At 37.5% G+C, this 16164-nt stretch overlaps 1 protein-coding gene across 16 annotated transcripts in view; it reads right to left on the bottom strand.

Annotated features, from left to right (window-relative positions):
* Positions 1 to 16164, bottom strand: part of cast (calpastatin) — a 39000-nt gene that overhangs the window by 1960 nt on the left and 20876 nt on the right. For 6 of the 16 annotated variants that reach the window (XM_016271197.1, XM_016271198.1, XM_016271203.1 and 3 more), the window contains 29 exons: positions 13902 to 13964; positions 11925 to 12080; positions 11323 to 11442; positions 10853 to 10957; positions 10051 to 10095; positions 9861 to 9956; positions 9644 to 9724; positions 7998 to 8048; positions 6464 to 6547; positions 5331 to 5405; positions 5163 to 5258; positions 4911 to 5018; positions 4709 to 4825; positions 4419 to 4517; positions 4254 to 4304; positions 4084 to 4134; positions 3686 to 3760; positions 3500 to 3562; positions 3249 to 3335; positions 3019 to 3135; positions 2777 to 2890; positions 2385 to 2501; positions 2191 to 2295; positions 1710 to 1802; positions 1576 to 1617; positions 1299 to 1424; positions 1127 to 1210; positions 894 to 926; positions 410 to 515 (listed from right to left, as the gene is read on the bottom strand). In XM_016271197.1, coding sequence (XP_016126683.1) covers positions 417 to 515; positions 894 to 926; positions 1127 to 1210; positions 1299 to 1424; positions 1576 to 1617; positions 1710 to 1802; positions 2191 to 2295; positions 2385 to 2501; positions 2777 to 2890; positions 3019 to 3135; positions 3249 to 3335; positions 3500 to 3562; positions 3686 to 3760; positions 4084 to 4134; positions 4254 to 4304; positions 4419 to 4517; positions 4709 to 4825; positions 4911 to 5018; positions 5163 to 5258; positions 5331 to 5405; positions 6464 to 6547; positions 7998 to 8048; positions 9644 to 9724; positions 9861 to 9956; positions 10051 to 10095; positions 10853 to 10957; positions 11323 to 11442; positions 11925 to 12080; positions 13902 to 13964 — 2553 coding nt within the window. In that variant the 3' untranslated portion in view covers positions 410 to 416. The remainder of the gene's footprint in view (positions 1 to 409; positions 516 to 893; positions 927 to 1126; positions 1211 to 1298; positions 1425 to 1575; positions 1618 to 1709; positions 1803 to 2190; positions 2296 to 2384; positions 2502 to 2776; positions 2891 to 3018; positions 3136 to 3248; positions 3336 to 3499; positions 3563 to 3685; positions 3761 to 4083; positions 4135 to 4253; positions 4305 to 4418; positions 4518 to 4708; positions 4826 to 4910; positions 5019 to 5162; positions 5259 to 5330; positions 5406 to 6463; positions 6548 to 7997; positions 8049 to 9643; positions 9725 to 9860; positions 9957 to 10050; positions 10096 to 10852; positions 10958 to 11322; positions 11443 to 11924; positions 12081 to 13901; positions 13965 to 16164) is intronic. The other 10 variants (XM_016271209.1, XM_016271211.1, XM_016271210.1 and 7 more) reach the window with 8 other exon arrangements.

Raw genomic sequence — 16164 nt, 5'->3', positions numbered from 1 at the left:
ATATATATATATATATACACATACACACACACACACACATACAAAGTTGAATTTTCAGCATCATTACTGCAGTATTCAGTGTCACATGGTCCTTCAGAAATAATTCTAAAATGCTGATTTGCTGCTCAAGAAACATTTCTTATTATCAGTGTTGAAAACAGTTGTGCTGCTTAATAGTTTTTGGAAACTGTGACACTTCCCACTTTTTCCCCCCAGAATTTCTTGATGAATAGAAACTTCAAAAGAACAACATTTAGTTGAAATACAAATCTTTTGTAACATTATAAATGACTTTCTGATTAATTTCTTTCATCTTTTCTTGAATCGTACTGACCCTGAACCTTTACACGGTAGTATAAACATATAAAAACCTAAATTAAAATTCAAAGAGGTTTGTACATATACTGACGTGTGATCTATCTGTTTCCGCTCTTTGTGGAAGATGAAGGCACCACATCTGAGCTCAGTTTACCGGGCTGCTTCTCTGTGGCTGATGAATCTTCTACTGACTGTTTCTGGGACACAAAATCAGAATTATAAGTATGCAAACCAAGTATACAATCATTTCATGCAAGCATGTGGTTGAGAATTAGGAAAGTTGCTTTGTGGCAGAGCACCACCATGTGGACACTAGGAGTAATAATTAATTCAGTATGCTGTAAATGCAAAGCGTTTGAGTAACAAACCAGCCACAGTGCTTAAACAACGCAAACTGTCCCCCAGGTTTTCAGCGAATAAGAACATATACAGCCATGTGTTTGTGCTTCAGCCGATGGAATGGTGACTGAATGGGATTTTCCGTTTGAGTTAGTGTTTCTCCATGCTGAGGTTCATGAGCCAAAGCTACAGTATAAGAACCAAATTCATGCATTTCATTTCCAAATACAACCTACCTTTGGTTTAGACTTTGGTTTTGCACCCTTTCCCTGTAATCAAGATAGAAACCCCAGATATAAACTGGTTTGAACCAGTATGAAGGGTCTGGGGGGGGAAACCTGCTGCTCTTTCAGAATCGGCATGCACACTTTTATCCTACTTTTTATTATCTCCCTTGTCTTTTTATTCAAATATTAGACTTCAAAAGAATAATATGAAAACAAATGTGAAAGTCAAATGTGGTTTTTACCTTTGGTTTGCTGTCTTTGGCTTTGGGGTCAGTCAGGTTGGGAATCACTTTTTCCGCCAGCTCGTCGAAAACTGGACCTGATGCCTGTAAACAAAGTCAAATAAAAAAAATATAACAGAATTTGTGTAAAGAACTTAGAGGGATGTTACTTTGGCAGGTTTGTTTGTGGTACCTTAAATGTTGGCGGTTGTGGTTCAGGGGTGAAGCGTTGGGCGTCAGGTGCTGAGGGCTTCACGGGCGGTACTACAGAAAAATCACTAGACAGCATGTCAAGGGCTGCTGTGTCATCCATTGATGTCTGAGAAATGGACAGACAGACAGTCAAATGTCTACAATGATTCTTAATGATCAAAATTATAGAAATGCCGTTTTTTTGTTTATTGAAGTTATGAATACTTCTTATAATGGTACATATAAATCTGTATTAAATAATCTTTTTCATAAAGTACCGGCTTTGGTTTGACGTCTTTCTGCTTTGCTGCTTCAAATGCCTGCGGTGAAGACCGAAGAATAAGTGTAAAGTTTTAATTGTCTATAAATGAAATCCACTGGTATGGAAACATGATGGAGAAAGGAAAGTCACCTTGCGGTCTTCCTCTTTGAACCGATGATCTGGTGGAAGGGTGTCGTCTCTCTCACCTGGTTTATTCACTCTCTCCTCAACTATATTCTTTTCCTGTGGTGGGAAAAGAAGTGCCGAGAACTTCAGGATATAGTACTGTCATAATTTATCTTGCATGACCATTTTTCACCTTCCCTTCAAATAGAGTTAAATTGATATTGCTGCTGTACCTTTAAGCAGCATATGTAAATATTTGCATGTAAAATGAGCATCTTTGCCAAACAAACAATTAGGAACCTTGATTAAAATGAACTTCAGCCAGTTTTTCCTAATATTGGAATACTTTGTAAGGATATACAGAGTGGCAGGCACCACACAATGGCAGGAAGCACAAGGTTTAGTGGTTCTTCTCACATTTTACTGACTAATAAGGTGTTTTTCCAGCTTCATTTCAATCAATGGTCAAAATATGGTTACTAAGGGTTAGTAAAACGAGTGTTACCTTAACAACATCTTTAGGCAGGACGGGGGCAGGCTCAGGGGCGGCTTTAAAGTCTGCTAGAGTGTCTGAGAGGGCATCCAAAGCTGATGAGGTACCGTCTGACAACTTCAACAAACAGTACAAGAAAAAGTCAGTAAAGAAGCAAAGTGAGAAAATGTATATTGTGTGTAAATATGGATAAATTAGACATTTACCTGTCTGTCAGCGTGTGGGGGGCCAGAGACGGCAGACTGAACTTTAGATGCAGAAGAAGGAGCGACAAAATCGCCTGCAAGAGCATCTAAAGCCAAATCTGAAGCAGAATCTGAAGGCTAAAAAAACAGCAATTATTAAGCAGCACAACGGTTTTCAAAATTGATAATAAAAAAAAGAAATGGTTTCTTCATCACCAAATGAGCACATTAGAATTTTAAAACAAATTAAAACATTTGTAAATTGCAGTAATATTTCACAAAAATAAAATAAAACATTTTGCACAGTAGTGTACAGACATTTAATCTCATTGCTGTCTTGGACAAACAACTGGGATATAAAATAGATTTGATTTGTGATTATTGTTTCCTATTTGGACGTCCATGAATCTCACCGTAGCGGGAGACTTAGAGGGAGGACAAACGGGGGTCTTGCCAGACGATGCCGCCGAAGGAGGTATAAAATCACCAGACAGAATATCCAGAGCTTCAGTAGTGTCTAAGGAGGGCTGGGACACAAGAAACATCCACCAATCAAATCACAGGATCCAGCAGCAGTGACCAATCATGACACACATCCATGAGACTTTCTTAATGACGATCAGTGTCATATTATGCTATGTGACCGCGTTATCACCTCTTTCTTAGGTGGAGGATATTTCTTGAGCTCTTCCTCTGAGAATCGGTAATCTGGTGGGAGCGTGTCTTCTCTCTCTCCAACACGAACTCCCTTCTTTGATGTCAAATCCTTCTCCTGTTCAAAAAACATTCAATTATTTAAAAAAAAAACATCAAGAAATGTAGCAATGACACCTATGCCACATTTAAATTTGTAAACTAAAAACATAAGTAGTATAAAATTATTACATGAACGATGTCCCCAGGTTTGAGTTCAGCTTCTTTTTTGGGTGGCTCTGGTGCACCCAGTGTGTCGCCCAGAGCGCTGAGAGCGTCCTACACATATGAGAGAGCAGGACAGAAATAGAGAGATAATAAAACTCTGTAGGGTCCAAAAAGATGTTCGAACACAATAAATACCACTGGTATGCTTAACATGACCAATTTCATATATTTTTGTGACTTGTGTGAATACAATTTTTGTCTAGTATTTGCAATACCTCATCGTTCTGTGGTGTTTGCAGAGGGCCAGGAGGGCTAGTTTTAAGAGCCCCCGAAGAAACCTACAGCATACAAGAATTAGAATGGAATAGAATAGAAAAATCATCTTCTGAGTGAAAACAAATACAGGAAATACTGAACTGAGTGCAATAATAGCACAGATATGAATCGAGCAATAAACTGACCTTAGGCACCGACTGTGCAGGAGCCACAAAATCACCTGCCAAAGCATCCAGTGCTGATAATTCATCCACTTTTGGCTAAAAGAAGATCAGAAAGACAGAAAGCATCTTAATTGGTTCAAGAGAAACATTAACACAAAATGATCTGCATTATTACAAAGCATTCTAGAATACATGGTTAATCTTTGCATTTCTGTCATGCATGTTATACTGTACTATTGATCATTTTCCCAAATGTCTCTCGTATCGTCATGTTTTTATCCCATAATATAGCAATTTCAAATCAAATCAATATTTCATGTCCAGTTATTAATTTGGTAAGTAGCCAAAAGTGATATAATGTCCAGTCAGCCAGTCATTATCTCAAAATAAACACAGTAAGGCCTCCACGACTGTCCTACCTTGGGAGCATCTTTAGATTTCTCAGGAACCCCAGCAGGTTTCTTTGTTTCCTGGTTTGAAAAAGTTATTCTAAAATAACTACTTTTAACGAGAAACAAAATGAGGCATGGAAGCTTAAACAACATTTGACTACAAATGGTTTCAAACGGCACAGAAACAGCTTTCCTACCTTAGGAGCATCTTTAGTCTTTTCAGGAACCACTTCAGGCTTCTTCTTTTCCTGATTAAACAAATGAACATTGTTGAACTATCTGAATGTACATTATAAGCATTACATCATGTAATATTGCTCTTATGGTGTCTCATTTTAATGAAAACGATTATAAATTATTACCTGTGCAGGAGGAACAGGGGCCTTAACAACAGGGGCTGCCGCGGGCTCCGTGAAACCTCCAGAAAGAAAGTCCAGTGCATCGTCTGTGTTCAGTGAGGGCTGAGAGAGACATCCACCAATCAGAACACAGCATCCAGTGACAGCAGCCAATCACAACACAGTTTTTTAATAAAACTCATTTCTGCTCACATAAGGTAACATTCTCAATAGATGTAAAGCATTGAATAAGAATTAACACTAATAGAAGACAATCATTTGACATTTTTAGTATATTGTATTCAGTGTCTGACCTCTTTCTCAGGAGGAGGATATTTCATGAGCTCTTCCTCTGAGAATCTATAATCTGGTGGGAGTGTGTCTTCTCTCTCCCCGACACGAACACCCTTCTCTGATGTCCATTTCTTCTCCTGCTCAAAAACATGTAAATGATTAAAAAACATAGAAAACTATAATCTAATATAAGAATTATGAAAGAATAAACAGAAGTGTTACATCAACTATCTGCCCAGGCTTGAGTTCAGGTAATTTTTTGGGTGGTTCTGGAGCACCCAGTGTATCACCCAAAGCGCTGAGAGCGTCCAGCGACATGGAGCTGTCCGTCTGGAAGAGGAAGAGAAAATGCACACAATTTACATTTATTTAAAATTAAAATATGTTGACTCATCTAAAATATGAAATCCTTCAAATATGTAAAGAATATTATTTCATTCAAATATCAAGTTGAAAACTTTTTTTTTTATTGACCTGATCTGTCTTTGGTTTAGTGGGTTGTGCAAGGGTCTCGATCCTGGCTTTCTTGTCAGCTGGTGGAGCAGGCTGAGATGTTGTCGGTTGTTTCTGCTTAAGATGAGAGAGACCTGTTTAGTTTTGGAAAGGGTTAAATAATGTCACAGTGTTTTAAAATGCTGTTACCTGATAGGGTGGAGGGGGAGCAAAGTTGGAGATGCCTGCCGAACGAACATCGACTGCTCCTACTGTTTCAGTTTTCTGAAAAACAGTGAATAAATATCATACAAAGAAACAAAACTTTGCATTAAGTCAAGACTACGCATATATAACTAAACAGTCTAATATGTTTTAAGCCAGGTGCCGCTAAAGGGGTATGCAGAAAATATTTGTTATTTAAATTGCCAACTTATTTTTATAATAATTTTAGTAACTATATAACATTTATGTTACAAAATTTATATATTTTCCATATACACATATTTATGTTTTTTTTTCATGAGAATAAGTGGGCCTTTATACAAGGAATAAAAATATTAAATAAAATTTGACTGTAAAGGGATCATTATAATTGGGGGTGTGTGCATTTTGAAAATTACTTAAAGGGGTCATATGATGCTATTTTAAAGATCATTATTTTGTGTATTTGGTGTAACAGAATATGTTGACATGCTTTAATGTTCAAAAAACACATTCTTTTTCAAATACTGTACATTATTGTAGGTCCTCTATGCCCCGCCTCTCTCAAACACTTTGTTTTCAACAAAGCCCCCTCCTTTGACAAGCGCAGTCTGCCTTTGTGCACAGCCAGCCTTGTACTCTTCTAGGTTAAAAAAAAACAGTCGTCCATAAAACTGTGCGTTGCACAAATGCGAACATCTGGGTTGTGCTGTTCTGTTGTAAATAAATCTTAACCAATGATTCCTAATTGCATCTACTTCCGGAAGGCCAAATAAAGTGCTTTTGCTTTCGCACTGAAACACAGCGTCTCCCTGACATGGCTGCATCAACACTACTCCGCTCCTGAAACCACGCCTTCTTTCTTTGCGTGCACATTTGGGCAGCATTATGCTAATATTTCCACACAGTGATGTAGATATGTGGGGGCGTGTTAGAACGAGGCGTTTTAGGTAGGCGTGGTTGACTCTTAACTTTTATAAAGAATATCTCTTTGGATTTGAGACTTTAGTCTTTGCAACTTTACAGATCTTCTTTACGCACCAAGAGCTTGTAACACTCCAAAGAGAAAGGAAAACTTGAAATCGCATCATATGACCCCTTTAAGCAAATAGATAGCAAACTGCTGTCAAGATACTCACCACATCTGTCTTCTTGGGAGCAGCTGGAGCTGAAGACACAAACCCTGCTGAGAGGGAGTCCATCGCCTCGTCTGTGCTTATAGGCTTTCAGAAAACATTAAACAATCACACGTTAATGAAATTAATTATATAGAATAGTGCACAAAATGTGAAAAAAAGTCTAATAATGTAATTCTAGGAACGACCATTAGAGGGAGCCCCAAGCTCAATTTTGGGGGAATAACAAACAGCATGTGCCCTGGCAGGAAATGTACAGACACACCCTCTGCATACCAAGAGCCCGACATCAACAATATGCTTATAACTTATAAAACAACCACCAGCTGAATAAGCTGAGCTCTCTATGAACGATCAGGGCAAAACAATCGAAAAAGTTGTACAAAATATTGAGACGGTGATCATAATATTCTGAGAACTGAAGGGTGGGCGATGAGTATTTACGCAAAACCTGTATGGCATAATGAGTGAAATACAGCACAGGTTAGATGAGAGAGTGTGTGTGTGTGTGTGTGTGTGTGTGTGTGTGTGCACGCTGATTGGGCAACAATGTACTGAAAGTGAATGAGTGATGAATTTGTGTTTGCTTCTGTTTGCTATCCAACACCCTTAGAACAAGCGAAATATTTGGCACTAAAATACAGATAGAAAGAGACATGAAGAATAATGGTAAGACGTGAGTGAATATCAGCGGGATGTAAAATGTCTCATAAACAAGTCATACATGCCAGTATGACTGAGCGTGACCGTAAATATGGGCCTTATTCACTAAACATGCATATTGTGTGCAAATGTTTTCAAACAGAAATAATGATTCATCAGAGTTCATACTGATTATTTATTTCTTATTGATAAGTTCATATTTTATTCTAAATTTATGGAAAACAGGACTATATAAAATATATAAATATTTAATTAAATATTTTATCAAAAAATAAAATGAACATCAATAATACTACTAAATTACAGTTAATTTAAAATACTAAAAACAACTGACAGACTCCTAGTGGGCTTATAATGGAATTAGTTTCTTGTTAAATATAGATACATATTATTTGAAATTGAATAACCATGTAGCTCTATAATAACTGTTAACAAATATAATATGAATTAGACTGATGTGGGATAAGTCATGCATAATACAGAGCCTGTTCAGGCATATGCATAACTGGCCTAATATGGCCAAAACTGCCCATATATAAACATGGTTTGGCTGTGTATTATGCTAATACTCAGTTAAAATAATGACATTGAATGTAAGAACAGATATGTAAAATTTGTCTGTGCACAAAACAACTGCATTTTTAGTGCACAAGGCCCAATGACAAAAAGACAAGGAAAATGCATTGAGAAAGAGACAATAACAGTGCGATAGAATGTTAATGCTAACAGGCATAGAATGCTAATGTGGTGCTGGGAACACTGGAGACTTAAAAAGTGTGTGTGAACTACAAGAATGTGTGTCACATGATTTGAAAAGGGCTAAAAACAACACACTGAATGCACTGACAGTAAAAGGCCTCTGCAACTCGCCTACCTTGGGAACATCTTTAGGCTTCTCAGGAACTCCAGCAGGTGTTTTCTTTTCCTGAATGGACAAATTAACGATTAGACTCAAAGATGACTAAAATAGTGACTGAAAAACATGCGTAAAACAATACTTTGAATTAGACCGAAACAATGAAAACAGACTCTAAAAGACTTTCACACATTGGTAAGCTATAACTAAAAAGGCAGGTTTCATGAAGGCATTATGAAGACGGAAACAAAACAGAAATGCGAGGAGAGAGAATGAATGATTGTTTGAAGGGACAGTTCACCCCCAAAAAGACAGCATGGCTTCAGAAGACTTGTAATATAGCACACAAGCCCTTCTTTAGACTATTTTTATTATGCTCTTGGTGCATTTCTGACCATTTTGAAGCTTAAAGGGGTCATATGATGCAATTTCAAGTTTTCCTTTCTCTTTGGAGTGTTACAAGCATAGATAAGATCCCTAAAATTGCTAAGACTAAAGTCTCAAACCTAAAGAGATATTCTTTAAAAAAGTTAAGACTCGTCCACACCCTCCTAAAACGCCTCGTTTAAACACGCCCCCACATGTCTACGTCACTCTGTGGGAAGATTTGCATAACGCCGCCCAAATGTTCACGCAAAGAAAGAAGGCGTAACTTTTATTCTCGCTGTAGTATTGTTGTTGCCGCGTCGTGGAGACGCTGTCTTTCGTTGTGAAAGCGAAACTACTTTGTTTGGTCTTCCAAAAGAGGACACAACTAGAAATCAGTGGTTAAGTTGTATTTACAACACTGTTCCAGAACAACCCAAATATTCAGATGTGTGCAGCACATTTTAAGGAGGACTGCTTCCTGAACCTGCAGAGTAGCCTACAATGCTGTGCACAAAGGTTGTTTCTATAAAGTGGGGCAATTCCAACTTTGCAAGGACAGTATGGCACTTCTGACTCACAGTCTGTAAGTACGTTTTCATATTTAAAGAATTGTCACTGATGATTCAAACGCGAGTTTTGAGCAGTGTAGAGTAGCGCTTGTTTGTCATTTCTCCGATCACTAATGCAGACATGGTTTTATGTTTACGCAGCGCAATGCGATACGCAGCGCAACGCGTAAAAACACAGTATAAGTCATTATAATCAGTAATTATGTCCCCACTGGATGCAACAAATGCCTCGTATATAATGGGTTTTACTGATTTTGTCTCGTCGCGCCGGGACACGGCATCAAAGTATGGTAAGGTGCGTAACATTTCCGTCACACGCTTGAGGTATTCGGCCAATCACAACACACTGGATAGCTGGCCAATCAGAGCACACCTCACTTTTCAGACGCGTTTCAGAAAGGTGGGGCATAGAGGAGAAACAATAATGTACCGTATGTGGAAAATTGTGTTTTTTTAACCTTAAACCGCATAAACACATTTCATTACACCAAATACACAAAACAATGTTCTTTTTAGCAGCATCATATGACCCCTTTAAAAGCCTCAATCTCCATTAATTGTAATTGCATAGAAAAGAACAATCAGCATATTCTTCGAAATCCTCATTTTGTGTTGCATGGAAGAAAGCAAAACAACATTTTTGGATGACCTATCACTTTAACTACTAATAAGATGAAAGGAATAGAAAAAAGCAACTGTTAATAATTTGTATGATCTCCAACTGACCAGGTCTGCTCGTCTGTATCCGGGTGGCAATGTGTCATCTCTCTCACCACAGATTAAACCCTTCTCTGCTTTTACATTTGGCTGAGACATGCAATACATTCCATTAGAAAACACACGTGTAGAAAGACACGTGCTGTTAAATAATCAACATTCACAAACACATGCTATTATTGCTTTAATTTTACACATCACTCTAATATCTACACTCATGCAGTACCTCTTTGACCTCTGGTCCAGTGAATGCTGGGACTTTAGGAGCCACAGGTCGGGATGATGGTAATGTGCCAGACAGGGCATCAAACGGATCTACATCCTACACACAGGCATAAATATAAACTCAGTGGGATGTTTTTAGAATACAGAGTATCTGATAATCACACAAAGATAAAGTCAGCATGTAAACTCACCTCCGTACTGACTTTAGCTCCTGGAGGACCCACTTCCACTTGCACCTGCAGTCCAGAGCAAAATACCTTTTTATTATACTCCATACTGACATACCTGGACTGCACTACCCTACTTAGTCATTCCCAGGTATCACATATATTTTCCTTTGAGAGGTTTATCAGTACACTACCATTCAAAAGGTTTTTTTTTTTTTTTGTTTTTTTTTAATAAATGTTACTGATCTTAATCTTTTGGAAGGTTAGATGAGTGTGTTAACCTTTTAAAAAGGCATGATTATTTCTTAATATGATGTTTTAGGAGCTTATATTAACTGAGCGACTACATGGGGAAAAAAGTATTTGTTACATCACAAGATCATAAAAATGTTCACAAAATTGACGACAATTGATGGCAAAATATGTGATAAAAAATTGGACCTTATTCTTATCAGTATACATTAACCTGAAATCTTAAAAATTGTATGTGTCAACTGCTTGTGCATGCAAATACAATGCTTACAATAGAGCACAATGTTTTCCAGTGTACATATGCTATCTGGACCAACAAGAGTGGATTCACATCCTGCAGTTGTGCGCTGTTTTGTTTTGAAATGCGTTACATTGAGTTGGCGGTAGCAGTTAGTAAAAAAAAATAATAATTTTTTAAAAGTATTTCCCCCAAAAGCCCTTTTAAAATCCAATAAGATACACTGGGTGCTTCTTTTCAAGCACAAATGTCCAGTATTTGCACCTTTAGCATGAGAATGTGAGGGTAAAATGATGTAATTTTAATGCACTCCTGATGATCATTCCATTAAAGTACCTTTTGAGCGCTTGTCTGCTTTTGCGCACCGGCCGGGGCTGAGGGCTTCCCAACAGCCGGATCCACCTTAGCAGCTCCCGGTTTGGATGAAGGAATGGTTGTACTCTATCAGGAGCATACGCACCACATATTCGAGAATTAACACCAAGTTTAAAACCAAAACGGAGCAATTGTGCAGCCAAAGCTAACCCAGAGAGCGAAAGAGTAGAACGATAAGATAAGTTTGATCTTTTCAGGAGTGCAATGATGCAGCTCCTCACAAATGTGTGAAAGGTGAACGCCATGAGAGTGGTGATCAGAGAATGAGACATTGCTTATGTGGGATTATCCATCAAAAGAAAATTGAAGTAAAAGCAGCAATAACTGGCATGCAGAAGATGATATCACAAAAGCGGCATGTCCATGAAGTCTTGTTTGCAGAAGATGGACAAGAGAAGCCAAACGCCAATGAATGCTGTGCACTGGTGTACCTGGGCCTTGTCTTTCAGAGGGTCTGTGATCTTCACTCCTGTCGTTCCAGCAGGTCCAGTTCCAGAGCTCACAGTTGGGACTTTAGCAGAAGGTGCAGGTGTAGGTTTAGAGACTGTGGCCTGCAATCAGTATGCAGGAGTAAGAACAGAATACAGCGGATCCTCAAGATGCACTTTAAATATGAAGATGAGATGAGATGGATGGATAAAACCAAATGAAGATGGTTTGCAGATGGGTTTTAGTTTCGAAATGGCAGAGGAGAACATTTAAACTTGATGTTCATCCCAAAAAGTCATGAATGTGTTCAGCATTGAGACCCAAAGAACAAATACCAAAAACACCATCTCCATTAGACAGAGAAGTTTGTGCAACAAACGGTCCTACAGATGTTTTCCAGATGTTGTGGAAATGGAATCAGCCCAAACGTGTTGTGTTAGTGTTCACCAAAAATGTTAACCAAGAATGAAAGCAAGAAATCAAGTTAGGAAAGAAAGGCAAAAAGAGTGTTTGAGAAAAAGTGCAGTGTGGCCCTGATGAAACCCAGCGTGAGGAAGATGTAAAGAAGCCTGTAGTCCTATAAAATCCAGAAGACGGTGTCTACCTGTGGCGTGACTAGAGAAGGTCCTTTCTGAGTGGTGGTGAAACCTCCACCTCCTGCAGCTCCCGCAGCAGATGCTCCTGACGGAGCTGCTGGGGTTGCAGGCGTGGTGCCGGGTTTGACAGTCACAACTGCAGTAGACGATTGTGTAGGTCCTTTCTACAATGCAGATGTGAAAATGGCAATCATATATCATGTTCCTGTGGCTCAGTGGTAGAGCATTGCGTTAGCAAGCAGCGCAAAGGTCGTGGGTTCGATTCTCAGGGAACACACATACTGGTAAAATATGTATAGCCTAAATGCACTGTAAGTCGCTTTGGATAAAAGCGTCTGCTAAATGCATAAATTATTATTAATTATTAAATTATATCATGTTTCTTGTTGAAAGGCAATGGGATTATGACTAGGGTGACCATACGTGCCATTTCCCCAGGACGTGTCCTGGCCAGGATTTCTATATTGCCTAAAATATCTAGGTTTTGGCTTTGTTTGTGTGTGCAGACCGATCGGTGTATGACATCAAAATACCTCGAGAGCATTTTGAAAGCATAAGGAACCGTCTGTATGGTATTTTGATGTCATACACCGATCGGTCTGCACGCGCAAACAAAGCCAAAACCTAGATATTTTAGGCAATATAGAAATCCTGGCCAGGACGCGTCCTGGGAAAATGGCACTTATGGTCACCCTAATTATGACAGATTCAATTATATGTCTTTCACATGAGCACCTCAGCTTAGTTGTGCCAGACTGGCATTAACTATAGTCTTGCAAAGCACATTCCCTGGGCAGTTCTTTATTTGTATCAGAACGTGAACGTTTATTTTTATCAGATATAGAAACTTGTTAACCAGGGAGTTTTGGGATGAGAGATACAATTAACAAATCACACAAACAGCAGTTACAAGCAAGCAAATCAAAAGCAAACTCCAGCTGTAACTAGATTCAGGAAAGTGAGTCATAGGGCAGACACTCCTCATGGGAGACACCATGCCCTGCCACAATCAAATATCCCAACATGCTCTGTCCAAAGGCAACAGACAAGAAAAAATAAAAGATTTCTGTTAACAACCAAACAGTCTCAAAAAGCAACCAACGATGTCCTCTAAGAGTCCATGTAAATGCAAGAGGAGAGTAGAAAGACGTCTTTGTCTTTTATATCTTTGCTGTATTTTTTTAATGGTGCTGCTTAATAAATCAAGTGTCTCGACAACCACCCACAACACCCTAGTATTGTGGCAGTGTCTTTTGCAAAGTCATTGCAAAAGACACTGTTTTTCTTCTGTTTTTTCCCACAAAAAGCTTGTTTAAAAAAAAAAAAGAAAAAAAGCTTGTTAATTTTCTTTTTATCCCTTTATATTTTCAGGGTTCCCATAACTTTACACCAATGTTTTCCATGATGTATATATATATATATACACACACACACACACTTCTATATATATATCTCAATTTATTTTTTATTAATTGAGAAAAGGAGAAAATCTGTAAGAAAACAGGAACCCTGTATTTTTTCCCAGTAGTCTATCTATACTATCGATTCAAGCTAATTCATAATAAATGTAGTGCAATATATGCAGACATTTGTCATTTATATCTTATTATTAGGAATATACACATTATCACAGCTGTGAGTATGACTTGAGGGCAGGCAACAAAGTTGCTTTCCACCATCTTAAAGGAACAGCTTTAAACACTTTATCTGAATGGACAGAAGACTTTTCCCAGTTCTCCGTTCAGCTACGACACAACACTTCTTAAAAACACAGTAGCATCCCTCACAGAACAGACACCTGAATACTTCCAAGGAAAAAGCAGACGGCTATCAACAACCAGTGGAGACATGATGGGTCGATACATTTATAAAGTGGAATATAAACCATTTTGTAGAATATGAGTCTTTCCATCAGACAAATAAATGAGATAATGTGAATAAATGGAGTAAATGAGAGAAAGACTGAAAACAATGAAGGATCTTACCTCATATTTTGCAGGATTCGCTGTGGAGACCTGAGATGTTGGGGTGGGTGTGACCTGCTGAGACTGCAAAAAGAAAGACAAAGAGAAGAGTTGAGTGTTTGAGAAAACGTAATGCATTTACATTATTATGAAAAGCATTACTGCTGCTATTAATAAATAAAAATGCATTAGTGCACTATGGAACCCATTACTTTCCCTGACCTTCTCACTACATTAAAAACAGCCAGAATCATATGCAAATCATGAGTTTAGTGTAAAACATAAGGTCATGCTGATAAAACCCATGAATGCATTATCAAACACACTTAAATATTTGTGAATGATTTCAAATGTGAGCAAAAATGTACCAAATGCAAATCAAATGCATCATTAATAGATACAAATACAAAACACTGAAGCAATAACAATCCTACATGACTTACTGTAAGGATTCAATTGTTCAGTAGCTCTACCGGTTTACAAACTGCATTTTAAACAAGGGCTTTTGCATAACTAGGCAAGACCTTTAACCCCCAAACCACCATAATCATCATCATCAAACTTTTAAACACAGCTGTGCCATATACGCAACTGCTTAAGGATGAAATGGTGACAGCCTATGGCTCGTTTGGGATTGGCCTTTACATTTTCTCAATTTTCTTCTACCCAGAAGGTCTGAACATAGCGTCAAGGAGCACCCAACATATAGATTTACTGATTTGATGCTCCCTGAAGTGTTCTAACAAGCTCAGCAGGTTTGAAGTTATGTAACTGAATGAGGGTGGATTGTTGATGATGAAATACAAAGAACCAGAGATAATGGCACAGTTAAATAAATACTCAATGTTATTCATGTGATAAAAGCGCTTCCTTTAAAATCTGAAGTTGTTGGCCAATCAAGTGATTAGCGACAGGACATTTTGTAGATATATTTCTATTTATAGAGTATTGCACTGAATAGCCCCACCCACTGTGAAATCTCATCGGTCCAAAATTGACTTCCATGTAACTCTACATTAAACATCAACTATATCTTTTGATTGTGTCACATTGTCCTACATGACCTACTTGACATAGAAAACATGCTACATGGTTGTCATGGCAGGTCAGAGGAACTTAAAAAGAATTTTAAAAATATAAAAGATCACTTCTTTTTAAAGACTACTTTGTCCTTTTACTTTCTTCATGTTCTTCAATTTATTAGATGTAATCAGTAATAAATAAATAAATACATAATGATAACAAAATATGATTATGATGACAAGAACAACAGCTTTTTATTATTTATTCCCAATAAATCTAATTATTATTAATATTAATAAAATCATAATAATAACAAACATCAAGCATTATACAGTCTTAAGGTTTTTTAGATTTATTGGACAATTATTAAATAAACAAAAAATATATAATTATTATAATTAATATTATAATAATTTGAAATATTACTATTATTCGTATATAATTATTATTGTAATAATAACGTTACTATAATCATTACTAGAATTATCATTATTATAATATATTATATTGGTTGTTTGTTTTTTTTGGGATACTGACAGCCAAGAATGACAGGAAATAATGGCGTATGATGAGAAATGGCCAGATCTCTCAAGATCACACATCAGAGCATATGTGCTAACCACTAGGCCACAACTTCTACCACATCTTTAAATGAAAAGAAAGGGATCACAGTATAGTCATTCAGGAAGACACTTCGCTACCAAATAAGCCGCGAAAGGGCCTTTAGCATACATTCAAAACTTGGTGCTCTTTCTCTGGGCCACTAAATAAAGATACATGAGCAACAATGATAATAAAAGTGCTGGCTCTGAGCATATGGACAACATTGGAAAAAATTCTTAAAAGTATATATATATTTTTTTTGGGGGGGGGGAAATACTTGGCTGATACCATAACCCAACCCATTCAACAACAATACAACAGAAAAATGTGGAAACTCATAAGATAGCTACTGTGAGTACATGAATTGAATGAGCATGGGTGTAGAGCTAAAGGTTGCGTGCAAGAAACCACCTACATACATGCTTTTTAGTCAGGTAAACACTATCAGGGTTCGTACACATTTTTACCAATAAATTTCCATGACTTTTGAGACAATATTCATGACCTAAATGTTCCATTATTTTACAATAAGAATAAAAATATTTTCAAATTATCATAGCATATGTTAACTAAAATGAATGACTATTAATGCTACTCGTTTGCTTTCTTGTTTTAGTAATAAGTACAAGCTGCAACTGCGCCAGACGTTACTCCACAT

Source organism: Sinocyclocheilus grahami, unplaced genomic scaffold, assembly GCF_001515645.1.
Source record: "Sinocyclocheilus grahami isolate Dianchi unplaced genomic scaffold, SAMN03320097.WGS_v1.1 scaffold61.1, whole genome shotgun sequence".
In the NCBI taxonomy this organism is placed as follows: Eukaryota; Metazoa; Chordata; class Actinopteri; order Cypriniformes; family Cyprinidae; genus Sinocyclocheilus; species Sinocyclocheilus grahami.
This window is presented reverse-complemented; position numbering and strand designations above follow the sequence as displayed.